This window comes from Saccostrea cucullata, unplaced genomic scaffold, assembly GCF_032062105.1.
Source record: "Saccostrea cucullata isolate Sc308-1 unplaced genomic scaffold, CSIRO_AGI_Scuc_v1 ctg410, whole genome shotgun sequence".
NCBI lineage: Eukaryota > Metazoa > Mollusca > Bivalvia > Ostreida > Ostreidae > Saccostrea > Saccostrea cuccullata.
The window spans coordinates 181,042-195,161 of record NW_026923562.1 but is presented as its reverse complement, the minus strand read 5'-3'; the positions used below and the strand labels follow the sequence as shown (position 1 = coordinate 195,161).

Genomic DNA, 14,120 nt, shown 5'->3' with positions numbered 1-14,120 from the left:
ATAGTTAACGGTTTGTAAACTATAGTTTACAAATCGTGAAACTGTATTTATCAGATAATCTATGTTTTGCAATCGCAAATGATTGTTTTCAGTGTTAAGTATAGTTTACGGTTGTGAAACATAGATTATCGCGTTAACTATAGTTTACAGATGTAAAATATAGATTAACGTTGTTAACTATAGTTTACAGTCCGTAAACTATAGTTTACAACCGATAAACCTAGTTTATCGATTGTGAAACTATGATTTGCTCATTTTTGTGAATTTGGCGTGCCATAGATATCTGTGAAAATTTTCACCAATGGATACATCTCAGCGTTAAATATAGTGAGGACATTCTTCTGAATTTCTATAGTTTTTCTTCATCAGATGCACAACTTTTTCACTGACGTAAATGCAAAATGTGTTATTCAGATATCTGTTGTAAAAATACAATGATCACACTTTTTATGGAAAAGAAACATCTTAGAGTTGACATAAATCTTAGTTGACTTTTAAAATACTAATTTAAAGGTACATTTTATGGTCGCTGGTTTTTAAAATAACAGTTTAAAGGCACGGGTTATCTCCCGCTTGTTGTCAAACAACGATTGTAAACAGACAGGCACGTTGATTCTTTCATTTAATCTTAGCTTTTGTCTTCCCTTGCTTGATATGATATGACATGTCCAATAACAAAGTGTCCAATGATGGTACCACCATAACCAAACAACCGTCTGCTCAACTCAGTCCAGGAGAAAATGGCGGGAATTACACGGAGCATGAAACTGGACTGGAATCCATAGAGAATCTTGACCGGATTATTCTAAGTCAGGAGATAACTGCTTGTGGACGTAGGTGACAATACTTTAAATACCAAATTTATAAACGTGCAAATAATTTCCTGAAATCTGATTTTAAATTCAATTTAAAGTTGAATTAAACTATTTCTTTTCGTTGTTGGTGATACAGTATTTCGCAATGCCTTGAATATACTTTCTCAATCACCAATCATGAATAATTGAAGACTTTTATTTTCCAGTGATCTGTCCGTGTTGTATTGGTCGAGGTGCTTACACTGTACATAATGGAAACGAATCCGAGGAATTCTTATTTGAAATTAGAGAAGGTAGGGCCTAAATATGACAATTATTTCTACAATACTGATACCTAGATAAGTTAGTTTATTAGCAAAAAATGTCTTATTTGAAAAGGCACATTAGTTCCTATTGCAAATTTCTTTAACGTGTACAGGGATTTTAAGGTAAACTTTTCACAACGATATTATCATATGCACATGTATTAGTGATGTATATAAGAGTTTGTTCCTCGAAAACCTATACTAGTATTTAATACATTCATAAGAAATGATCAATTATTTTTTTTTAATCTAATTTGTGGGGGGGGGGGGGGGGGGGGGGGGGGGGGGGGGGGGGGGGGGGGGGGGGGGGGGGGGGTACCACTCTATACTCAAAATGTGTGATTAATTCAGTGTTTGTTATGGTATTATAAAAACGTTTTTGATTTTTCATGAGAAATCTATCATTTTTAATATCTACGATATCGTAAAACTCGTAAATGATGCATATAGTTCATGTACTCATTGGCAATGGAAAATTGTTAATTGGTGAAAGACAAAATTTTTAAAAGCTGATTAATAAAATGTAAATTTTGGTAGCCTTTGTCTGTTTATACCGATCGTGCCTGGGTTCTGGGAGAGACCTGACTACACGTGTACAGGATCCCAGCGATAATGACGTAGGGAGGATGTTCAGAGAGGTGGCCATTAGGGGGTGCTGTATTTGTTCCTGTGACACTCCAGAACTTATCATCAAACACCCAAATCGATTGCTACTTGGAATCGTCAGAGAAAGGTTAAATTTAGAAAAAAAATCTTGATGGCTTGACCATTAGTATGCCTATGGTTGGCATGAATGGTCATGCTGACAATTTCTCGAAAGCTTTTAAAAATTCTAACTTTTACGTTTTACGGATCCTCCAAGGATTGAAATATTAAAATGTTTACGTAATTCTTGAATTTTGATACGTGTATTCCAAGTTATCTAAAGATCGTTGTATTCGAACAATACTCCAATAAAAAAAATATCTTGTTAACATAGATGCTTGTTACATTTTATGAATAATTTTGCTTTCAGGCGAACATGCTGTAGACCGAGTTTTGAGATTGTAGATCGTACAGGAGATGTTCAGTTTACTTTCTCAAATGACTGCTGCTATTTTCAATACTGTGGTTGGTGCAAGGACAGCACAGTGTATGTAAGTTTGTTCAAATAGTTAACTTTGTTTGAATTTTCTTGCCTTACAAAATCAATATTGAAAATGTTTAAATGGTTTCGTGAGATATAACTTCCTTGGTCATTTATGTCTTTCAGGTCAAAGATAGGGATGATGAAACTGTCGCTAATCTTGTGAAGAAATCTTTCCACAATTCAAAGGAGTTGATAGGATTGGAAAATAAAATTCACATAGAATGTTAGTTTACTAAGTAATCTTTATTCTAATCGGTGATCTATTAAAGCACTCTGTAATATATTGCAATATTTAGTTATTTATTACAGCACTTACAAATATGTTACGGTACTCGGGCATAAATTACTGTACTCAGAGATCTAAAATCTAATTATCTATACAAATATGCATCTACTTAAAAACTATCTTTTAAAACAAATATTTTATGTTGAAAAAGACTCTAAGTTTTATATTCGTTGTAAACAGTATTTAATGACTGCTTATTCTTTTTTCAGTTGTCAAGAAGATTAAGGTACAAGAAAAATTATTAGTGATTGGAGCGGCCATGTTGTTGAGTCTTAATAATTTTGAAGATAGCAAGCGGTATTGTTGTTAATATGAAAAATTATACAGCAAAAATTGACGCATTTATACTCAATATGTTTGTCCATGTTCTAGGCTGTGATATTAAAAGTTGTTTTAACTCTGTTAAATGATATTTGACAATGAGATTTGATTTGCTTTCTGTGATACATACGTTGGGGATTTTCTGCAATGATTGGCTGTTGTGCAGTTGTAAATGGCAATATTTCAATCAAAATAAAATGTGTTTGTTACAGATATTAATTTTGTTGTTCTTAGTACATCATCCCTGCTAAATTTAGAATGCCGGTACTAAAAAAGAAATACATCCTTAATACTTCTAATGTTGCGGAAGACTATCACTTCGCTTGATATATATTATCATGCTTTCGTTTGAAGCGCTCTCTACGAAATAAAAACAAGAGGCCCATGGGCCACATCGCTCACCTGAGCACTGTGGCTAGGAAAAAGTACAAATTGGTTTATTTAAAAGTTTAAATCCAAAAGTAATCCCATGACCAATCTTGGCTTTGGTATTCTTTAGAATATGGTTTTAAAAGAATTTTCCGATATATGTCTATGTAAAACTCTGTGGCTCCGCCCTACCCCCCAAATCACTACACAACCTGATGTTGCTTCCAAATAAATATGACCAATTATGGCTTTGGAATTCTTAAGAAAGAAGATTTTTTTTAAAAAAATTCCTATATATTTCTGTGTAAAACTTTGGTCGGCCATTGTGGCCCCGCCCTACCCCCAGGGGTCATGATTTGAACAAACTTGAATCTACACTACCTGAGGATGCTTCCATATAAATATGATCAATTATGGCTTTGTTATTCTTAAGAAGAAGATTTTTAAAGCATTTTTCCATATATTTCTATGTTAAGCATTTGTCGGCCATTTTGGCCCTGCCCTACCCCCAGGGGTCATGATTTGAACAAATTTGAATCTACACTACCTGAAGATGCTTCCATATAAATATGAACAATTATGGCTTTGATATTCTTGAGAAGATTTTTAAAGAATTTTCCTATATATTTCTATGTAAAACTTTGGTCGGCCATTTTGGCCCCACCCTACCCCCAGGGGTCATGATTTGAACAAATTTGAATCTACACTACCTGAGGATGTTCCCACATAAGTATCATCTTTCCTGGCACAGTGGTTCTTGAGAAGAAGATTTTTAAAACATACCACAAAATTTTCATTAATTCCCAATTATCTCCCCTTGATTTAGGGCGTGGACCTTCATTTGAACAAACTTGAATCCCCTTCACTCAAGGATGCTTTATGGCAAGTTTGGTTGAAATTGGCCCAGTGGTTCTTGAGAAGAAGTCGAAAATGTGAAAAGTTTACAGACGGACAGACAGACGGACAGACGGACGACGGACAAACTGTGATTAGAAAAGCTCACTTGAGCTTTCAGCTCAGGTGAGCTAAAAAAAAAGGTTTGTTTTTTTTAACTATTGTATTACTGATGTATAAATCAAAGCATAAACATGTATCAACGAATAAGTTCTCATTTAATAAATATATAGTGAATAATGTTGATAACTTTGTTTTGAAAAGATTCATTGAATAATTATGCGCCCGCATCGATAGATCCAGGGCGTGTATTGTTTTTGTCCTGTCTGTTTGTCTGTTTATCTGTTTGTCTGTTGTCAACTTTAACCTTCGCCATAACTTTTGAATCATAAGAGATAGAGACTTCATACTCAGTATTTGGTATGCATACTCTACTAATAAAGTTCTTTCAAATGACATCAACGTCAATGACCATGTGACCTTGACTGTGACCTATATGCTAAAAATAGCTTTTTCCACTGTTTGCCATAACTTTTGAACCATATAAGATTGGGACTTCATATTTGGTATGCATACTTTACTAATTAAGTTCTTCTTTCAAACGACACCAAGGTCAATGACCTTGTATTCTTGAATGTGACATAAATGCTAAAAATAGTTTTTTCGAACTTTGTTGCCGCCGGGCGCATAGTGTTTCACAAACACATCTTGTTTTTTATGATTTACTAGTACCTATATCATTTAAGTAATTTATTATGAAAACATAAAAAAACATTGCTTTAGAGTAAAACTATGGTAAAACCAATCATTTTAAAAAGATGAAAACAATGATCTGATGAATTAATGATTTTTATAATATGTGAATTTCTGGAATTTTATATTTATACACATTATATCTTCAAAGAAATGAAGCGAATATATTTTTTTGTGCTGAAAACGAATAACAAATTTTTTGCTTTGATATTATCATTATAAAAACATACAGCATATTACATTACAAATATAATAAACATTTTTACCTCAGATACTAGTATAAGATTTTGTACACTTTTTTTAAGTCAGGATAAATATTTCATTTTTTGAAACTTATTTATATCTATGTATGTAGTTTTCGGAGATCAAGTCTTCCAAAGAAATCCCCATGCGATCCTGAACAAGCAGCTTTATTTAATTCATGTAAATCGGGATTTATTTTAAAACCTCTTATAGAAAAGAATGTATCTTCTTTTGCTGTGGCCTTCAATTAAACATTTAGATATATCAATGACGTTTTATCAATTACACATGTATATGTAGTTATTCATTTTCATTCCTACTTCAAAAGGTCTTTCGCTGTAGCTGGACCTTCGATTTGGAATGAGTTGCCAACAAACGTACGAATGATAACTGATTTCTGTATTTTTAAACACATTTTTTAAATAACATTTAATTGTAACAAATATTTTATTTAAACAGTTTCAAAAAATATATAAATATATATTTGCAACAGGAAATATATGGCGCTACCTATCGACAACAGAAACTTCAACAAAGCCTTGTTTGTTTCTAACACATATAACATATGTTAAATAAAATCAAGACTTTTTCGTTGTTAATTTTTATGTTTTGTTTGTCAATGAAATAAATTTATTGTTGTATTTTAAAATTTTATATAATAATTTCCGTGACGTGGATGGCGAATAAAATTTGAAGTCAGTAAGTTTAGCTGATAACATTATCAACGTATTTAAACTTTGGTATATATAGTATCATATTTGAACCCAATGCTACACGAAAACCAGTAGGCATATCCGATTTATGTATTAAATTGAAGCATTGAACAGGGGGTCAAAATGGCGTAGCACACCTTGTGTATCTAAACTGTACATGAAAGATGTTTCGAATTTGGCTAATTTAGGAAATAAAAATTTTATAAATAAATAATTTAAATTATGCTACTGGCACAGAAAGGACAAGTTAATTACTGGCTTTAGGATAACCCATTCTCTCGAAAGCCTTGCCAAAATATTTAGCCATCCCTTTAATTAACTTAAGTAATACTAGTACATGAAGAAAGCTTTATATATATAAAAAAAAACTGAATACATCTGCAGGGTTCTCCATCATTTGAAATTTGACTGTGTTGCAGAGTTTACGTGAAAATGTCCATTTTCGAACAAATTCGCACTGAATTACTTTTCATTAAACTTATATAAGAACATATGCGCACACTTTTCAAAATAAATCACTATTTCGATATACAAATATTTTCGTCATACATATTGATAAAAGTAAAAGCACGTGCTATGAAAAGCAGGGGGAATTCTGATCGATACAATCAAACTAATTACCATTTTTGAAAGTAAATTTGTTGCACTTTTTTATCAGTTTTTTTTTTATCAAATTACCGAATTGCAAAGGAAAAAATGAAACTTCAAATTTTGATCTTTATGTGTCGCATATTTTTAATCTACTTTCGTATTTTGCTGTGTCATAGCAACACAGTAAAACAGCTCATGGAGAACCCTGCATAAAAATAGATTACATAAAAATTATTTTCTTCTCCTTTTTTCTCATTGAAATTATTTAAAAGATGATGAAAGCTATAAATTCTGTACACTAATCATTACAAACGATTATAAACGACATTATTTAAATATTTGCCAAGTACTCAGTATATGTTCGTTTATATATATCGAATTCTTTTTTGATTAATGTACCATATATTTTATTGTATAAAGTCAATAGTACATTTCTTAAAACTTTATTATCTTGTTTACTTGTCTTTCTTCCTGTGAGAGAAATACAAATATTAATAAACAGATGTACTCAGTATCTGTTCAAAATACAGAATGAATTTTAAAAACGGATGATTTTCCTAGGAGAAGTAAGCATCCCCATTTCAGGACACACCTGCTGACCCGCAGTGAGCAAACATTTTATATTTATTTACACATTATATCCGTTTTTCAAAGAAAAGATCTATGTACAGAATATATTTTTTTTGAATTTGTATTCTTCCTTGGAAGACGGTATTGTATAGTTGAAGTTTTTTCACAGTCTAAAATTCCTCTCTTTTGTGAAAAAATTGCAATAACAAATTTTTTGCTTTGATATTCTGATCATTATAAAAAAATGACAAAACGAACAACAAAATCAGCATATTAATTCTTAATAACATACTGTTTTATAGTGATAAAAGTATATAAATAAAAAGGTCTCTTTAATTTCATTATGAATAAAATTTGATTTTTATTGCTTGCAGGCTTTACAATTTGTTATTATTCTTTTCCCCTTTCTTGTTTGAAGAGTAAGATTTTGTACACTTTTTTTGAAGTGGATAAATATTTAGAAATACAAAATCAAGAAATTTATAGATCTGTTTACTATTTAAAATTGTTGCTTAAGCTTTATAAAAGCTCTATGTTTTATTTTCTTTTTGTAGTTTACAGTTACCTAATTTCAGAGTCAATAGAGCATGAAAGACAATTAAATTTGCAACATCAACATATTTTTTTTTTCGGAGCACATTTGGACGCCACCAATGGAGACGAAGAAATTTTTGAAATTAAACTTCCTGAAACTGAAAATCTCAGCTTTATTTTGAAACATACATTTGTGACATCATCTGGGATTTATTTTTTTCCTTTATTAGAAAAAAGTCATGTGTCTTCTTTTGTTGACATGGCCAAAAATATCAATTAAACATTTAGATATATCACTGTACAGTCAAATTCCATGAAAGCATGCTAACCGCTTTTATCAATTTACATCATGTATATATTCTATTGTACAGCGCCATTGATTCATTTTGTAAAATTGAGCGCTTTAACAAATTTTAATAATAAATAATAATAATGCTTTACTCGTACAATCTGCATATGGAGTTCGACTTTAAGTATAAACATTTTTTTATAAACCGAGGCAAGGTATTGGTAAGTAAGTTAATGAAACTGGGATATCAACAGTCTCATCTAAAGTCAACATTTTGCAAATACCATGGTCGATACAATGACCATATCAGCCAATACAATTTATCTTAAAGACACATGTTTATACAAATTGTCAGGTCATTGTTTACATAATGAAAATTATCAACGGATTTTTACGTTTGTCTGATCATGACAAGTGTTATAGGTCCATAGAGTCATCCATGGCACCACCTTATCCAACATATGAAGATTTTATGAAAATTTTAGAGGTCCTTCATTTTTTATTGCTTCAATGGACTTTTGAAAGTGATTATTATTTCTTATCTCCATATTTCATCAATACCAACTACAGTTCCTTGTTTTTAGGAGAAATGAAAATTTGCTAAGAATCAGTGGCAAAAAAATACCAATAGCAACAACGATATTTTTATCAATGAAAAATAATTAATACGAGACGGAAGAGTTAAAAAGTTACTTTCTACATTGAGCTTCTGTGTAAAGGGTTTCTTGTTATCTTACGAAATGTTTTTCCTGCTTTGTGTTCAGTAATAAAGAAACCGGGATGGGGTTTGACCTTTTAAAAATAATTTCTATATTACAACTAGGTTAGAAATAGAAACAGTTTTCATACAAGTTGAAAAATGTATGTTTTATTTTTAAAAAGCATATATTAGAATTCATATTTCAAATCTTCTTAGCATGGACAGGGAAGTTCACCGGGATAAATTGGGTCCATATATTAATTAATGGAAATAACTATTGTTAATTGACAATCGGTATCTCTAAGTGTCGAGATGATGGAAGTGTTTTCTTCTCGTGTAAAAGTTTCTGAATAAATTCTGCTTCGTAAAAATTTAAAAACAAGTCCAAATCTGTAACAGAAAATGGGAAAATGTATGACTGGACCGTGAATCGAAACTGGGAGCCCAGTCCGAAATATCTAAAGGTTTCCGTGGTTTCTTGTTTACGATTTTGATATTTTATATTCCTGGCAGGTAAAATATCAGAATCATGAAAAAGCTTGGAAAATTTCAGATATTTCCGACTACGGAGACCCCTGCACCACTAGTGAGGTGCTCTGCCGACAGAGCTTCCCAGGCCTATATCCACGGTCCAAACCATTACATTACTCCCTCCTTGAATTTTCTTCGCCCTCGAAGACACAGTCCAGGTTCTTATTAGCCCCTGGCAGAACTTTCACCTGCAAGTCCAGCAGTGGTCAGCGGCACCAAATCTGTAACAGGAAAGGAGAAGATGTATGACTGGGCCGCTAATAAAAGAGTAAAGTAAGTTCCCATCGGCATTCAAGCTGTCTTCCTCTTCTTTTATATATCACTGAGAAATTGTTACTAATGGTATAAATATAATCTTGAAATGCACATCTCCACCTGTAAGCAATATTTAATTCAATAGCTCTTTATTTAAGTCTTTTTCAAATGGCGCCAGAACGTCATTTTTGAATTTTTGAATCCCGTCATTCGAAGTCATCATAGGAAATGTTCATATCTTGTCAATGGTCTACAGAAATCTGATTCTACATGCTCTGAGGTTTAATTTTAAAAGATGATGGAGTAACAGGAGTTCCTTATTAATTAACAACATCCATGTATAGTCTTTGTGGGCAGATCTTCCACCAAGCTATTGAAGATACCACAGAGTCTGCCAAATCTGCTTCCTTTGGATGTACTGACTTTTAAGGAGGCTAGTGGGTCAACTAATTAATTCTTAATTGACCATCAGATTTAACTCAAATTTTGGGATATGATATCCTAAGCTGTCAACTATCATTTGTCAAAGAAAAATTTCATAAATTTAAGCTTTAAAATTTGATCATTTTATTTATCTTTATATGGAGCTCTTCTTCTAATGGAGATCAAAATAGTCTAAAAATGGCCACGACCACCCAGCCTCTTTAATTAAGAGGTTGATAGCAAACCAACAACTGAACTATATAAAACAGACAGGATCTCATCTTTTCCATCCTGACTTTTAAAGTCGTTGATAGCAAACCAAACTTAACTTTATATAAAACAGACAGGATCACATCTTTTCCATCCTACATTTTCAAAATTATGTATTAATATTAGTAATGGCTAATCCTGAAAGACTGTTTACCCCTTCTAGGCATCTGATCCCACTTGATCACCTCTACATGGTTTCAAATCAAACTCGATATTTTTAAGAAATCTTTTGCATCAGCAGATGTGTTTGTCAATACAAAAAGTACAATTCTTGTATGAGCTGGATTAAGTTGATTCATTTCATTCTCTATCCGCGTTATGTTTAGGTAAAAAAAAAATAATTTTCTGCAATTTCAGATACATAAAAGAAACTTTATAATATTGTCATACAAAAATCGAGAGATTCAACTACATGAATCGATATATGGCGGAGTTTAAAATATGGGTTATCTCCCCCTTGTTGTCAAACAATGAAGTCCTATAAACAACGTGTTTGACTGATAGTTGACATACGTTATATCCGCGTTATGCTTTTGTCATGTCTTATGATAAAGTGTCCAGTGAAGGTACCACCATAACCAAACAACCGTCTGCTACACTCAATCCGGGAGAGAATGGCAGGAATTACATGGAACATGAAACTGGGCTGGAATCCATAGAGAATCTTGACCGGATTATTCTAAGTCAAGAGATAACTGCTTGTGGACGTGTGTATATTGTACATTTTGTATTATACCACTATAATAGTATTACGAGTTTCTTTTATCTGTTTGAAAAGTATAATGAATGTATACGAGATTGATGGTATTTTGCAATATCGTCACTGATCGTTATATATTTTCAACTCCTGTTCACAGTGGCTTGTCCGTGTTGTATTGGTCGAGGTGCTTACACTGTACATGATGGGAACGACAGTAATGAATTCTTGCTTGAAATCAGAGAAGGTACTTATGTTTTCTATATGTTGTATTGCTATTGTCATAAAAGACATCCATTTAAAGATTCTTAAATAAAAAAACTTGTTTAGTTTTTACCAGATAAAAGTATTCATGGCCTTAAAGGAACATGGACACGGTTTCAATTGATTTTTTAAAACAAATTTTAATGCTTACAATTCCTAACTAAGGCATCATCTAATGATCAGCAAACATTTAAACATCATTTATTGATTAACAAACGAGATACAGAACTTGAGGTTCTTAAAAATGTAATCAAGGCTCGTGCCTTGTTTTTGTTTGTATATAGAAAATATCATATTTATAATGAAAGGAAGTTCAACAAATCACTAGAAACTGTCCAATTGTACTTAGAATTAACTTCTTTATTGAAATCATCTGCTTTAATAAAAAAATAAATATACTCCATAAAAAACAAAAAATTGCAAACAGTTTCAAACTATTTAAGACACACTTAAACTATATAGCCTTACTTTGCCATTACACATTATGTTGTCATTGGTTAAAATTTACGCTTTTAAACTTAGAATTAGCTGAAAGTATCTTTAAATGTTATTCTTCTATAGCCTTTGTTTGCTTATTCCGTTCGTGTCTTGGTTCTGCAAGAGATCTTACCACCCGTATAAAGGACTCCAGCGGAAATGACGTAGGAAGATTTCGACGAGAACTCAGCTTTAGAGGGTGCTGCATTTGCTCCTGTTTTCTCCCTCAACTCATGGTGTTTCATCCGCATTCTCGAATTGGAACTGTCAGAGAAAGGTTGCGAAAGTTTTGATTTTTTTAAATAAAAAATCTCTCAGATATTTTGAGATATCTTTTGACTTGATTCCCACAGTTTCTACCCAGAATTTTTTATATAAATAAAAATGTGGTGTTATGACACCAAGTTTTCTTTTGACTGAAAAGATGTAATTGATAAGAAAAAAGTCTCTTGAAGCGAACGATGTCATTTTAAAGTAGATTAATGATTGATATACCGGTATTAACAAAATACGAGCTTGAAGTTGAGGTGCCTGTCTGCCTGAGAATGAGTTAGGTACCTTGTGGTAAAAATAAGTAGGGGTACCCCGTGAACGAAACAAGTGCCTGTGATATTATGGCCCAAACTCAATTTCATTATCACCTTGCCCAGTGACTTTGAGATGTGACCTAAAGTTGGGTATTAGGTAGGGGTATATTTTTTTATTAAAAGAAAAATCAGTAACGTAAGGTGCCTGTGGGCATTGTAATAGCGTTTCAATTCGAATACGATTCAATAGTTTCAATTCGAATACGGTTCAATAGTTATGATCCAGACCAGGCATTTGCGACAGAAGTTAGAGAAACATGGGAAACAGGCAGACAGAGAACCATGAAGACAGTATACTGTAGAAAATTGTATCAATACAATGTTCCGATAAAAGTACTCTATAAAATTTGTCCAACAAAAAAATCAAGTGCGTGTTCGAAGTAGTAAAATGGTTGTGTTTACTTTTTCAGACGAACATGCTGTAGACCGAGTTTTGAAATTGTAGATCGCACAGAAGATGTTTTGTTTACTTTCTCAAATGACTGCTGTTACTCTCAGTACTGTGGTTGGTTCATGAACGTCTCAGTATATGTAAGTTATTTATAGTATTACTCCTTGTTTTGTTTTCTTGTTTTGAAACCTTTTTTGAACATTGTGTTGGAACCTTAACAAGCACAACTGGTCCATTGCTATCATTTTACAGGTTAAAGATGTGGAGGGTGAGATTGTTGCCAAATTTATAAAGAAATCTTACCATAATTCGGAGGAGTTAATAGGTCTTGAGAATAAAATTCATATTGAATGTGAGTAGTTTTGTAATAGAAAAGATTTTTTGATTTCACCTTTCCTTATCAAATACATGATAATATATTTATGAAAATGTATTGTATAAAAATTAATGTTTTTAAAATTGCGGTTTTATATTCATTCTAAAATACATGTAAATTTTCAGCAATTGTTTGTATTATTTCATTCAGTTTTGAAGAAGTTGAAGGCACAAGAGAAGCTCTTGCTGATCGGAGCGGCCATGTTGTTGAGTCTGAACAATTTTGAAGACACCAAACGGCTTTGTTGTTAATATTCAAGGTTTTGTAATAACAAAGCAAAATTTCATACTTATATAATCAATTTTGTGTTCAATTACTATGCAAACTGTGATAATAAAAGATGATTTGTGTCAAATGGTATTTTTGTGATCGACATGGGAAAAACAACCCATTGCAAGAACTGGGACGTTGAACAGTGCCGAATGGTCATAAATTATTCAACCTACCCTCTATTAAAATTGTTTGCTAAAGATAACCCATGGCAACTTCCATTAGAATAGACTTGTATATTTAAAATATGTATGGTTTATGAATTGTCATTCATATTACTAAACATCATGTTGTCACCGACACAATACAAACGAGAACCTTTTGATAGTTTCATTTTTCATGCACGTAGCAACGGGGGGGGCTCCCCATTTTTCATACATAACTTTACTCTAGAAAATGTTCATTGGAAGTCTGGTTGCCCCCCCCCCTCCACTTTTGTTGCATTAAAGTCTGACATGGGTTATGAAGAACCACATAAATTTTGGTTTTGAAAGATTTGGAACTTTTAATATGCTTGTCAAGGTTTCTGGGTAATTTTCTAGAAGCCCAGCTTTTTATTGAATTAGACAAATGGTTTATAGAATTCTTTAAAAAGAGGTAATATATCCATCCCTAATGGCATTCCACTTCATTAAATTACATTGATTTCTACAAACATTGACAATAAAAAACATTTGAAATATGAGTAATGTACGAAAAAAATAATGAAAGTTCCAAACAAAGGCGAAATTTTATTCGTTGTGAAGTTGCATGCGTTTTTATGCTTAATCGGTGGAACATACTAGTAATCGCTGATCATTGTTGAAGCACTGTTCCTTTTGTTAGTCATAACAGGAAAACTTACAAGTAAAGAACAAAAGGACTTGTTCCCTGCACCTATTAATCCGCCCGATATAATTTTTCATTGGGGATTTTATTTTGCATTCGTCCATGGTTTTAATCTTCAGCACAATAGGTATTATTAAAGTATTCAAGTTCCGTAAAAAATCGATCGATGGTATCAAAAATTAATAAAACGAAATAAATGAAGCTGGATGAAAAGAACTATGGACAAATTATTTTTTCAA

At 32.2% G+C, this 14,120-nt stretch overlaps 2 protein-coding genes across 3 annotated transcripts; both read left to right on the top strand.

The window, feature by feature from the left end:
* The first annotated feature begins 416 nt into the window (after positions 1–416).
* LOC134264342 (uncharacterized) lies at positions 417–3,201 on the top strand. Its single transcript, XM_062746640.1, has 6 exons — positions 417–833; positions 1,022–1,108; positions 1,658–1,853; positions 2,136–2,256; positions 2,373–2,472; positions 2,745–3,201. The coding sequence occupies exons 1-6, from the start codon at positions 665–667 to the stop codon at positions 2,843–2,845; spliced, it is 774 nt and encodes a 257-aa protein (XP_062602624.1). The 5' UTR covers positions 417–664; the 3' UTR covers positions 2,846–3,201.
* Positions 3,202–10,358: 7,157 nt separating this feature from the next.
* LOC134264343 (uncharacterized) lies at positions 10,359–13,300 on the top strand. Of its 2 annotated transcripts, XM_062746641.1 has the most exons (6): positions 10,362–10,698; positions 10,849–10,935; positions 11,514–11,706; positions 12,427–12,547; positions 12,660–12,759; positions 12,934–13,297. In XM_062746641.1, exons 1-6 carry the CDS (start codon positions 10,530–10,532, stop codon positions 13,032–13,034), a joined length of 771 nt encoding a protein of 256 aa, XP_062602625.1. In that variant the 5' UTR covers positions 10,362–10,529; the 3' UTR covers positions 13,035–13,297. The 2 variants fall into 2 exon arrangements, with proteins under 2 accessions (XP_062602626.1, XP_062602625.1); XM_062746642.1 differs by lacking the exon at positions 10,849–10,935 and having other exon boundaries at positions 10,359–10,698; positions 12,934–13,300.
* Positions 13,301–14,120: the final 820 nt, after the last annotated feature.

What these genes read in the sequence shown, in the direction of transcription:
- LOC134264343 (XM_062746641.1), top strand. Translation starts at nt 10,530, where the DNA reads ATGTCTTATGATAAAGTGTCCAGTGAAGGTACCACCATAACCAAACAA. An exon ending in AGAGATAACTGCTTGTGGAC is followed by an intron (nt 10,699 to 10,848) that starts GTGTGTATATTG and finishes TCCTGTTCACAG; the next exon opens with TGGCTTGTCCGTGTTGTATT. An exon ending in GAATAAAATTCATATTGAAT is followed by an intron (nt 12,760 to 12,933) that starts GTGAGTAGTTTT and finishes TATTTCATTCAG; the next exon opens with TTTTGAAGAAGTTGAAGGCA.
- LOC134264342 (XM_062746640.1), top strand. Translation starts at nt 665, where the DNA reads ATGTCCAATAACAAAGTGTCCAATGATGGTACCACCATAACCAAACAA. An exon ending in CTTATTTGAAATTAGAGAAG is followed by an intron (nt 1,109 to 1,657) that starts GTAGGGCCTAAA and finishes AAATTTTGGTAG; the next exon opens with CCTTTGTCTGTTTATACCGA. An exon ending in GCAAGGACAGCACAGTGTAT is followed by an intron (nt 2,257 to 2,372) that starts GTAAGTTTGTTC and finishes TATGTCTTTCAG; the next exon opens with GTCAAAGATAGGGATGATGA.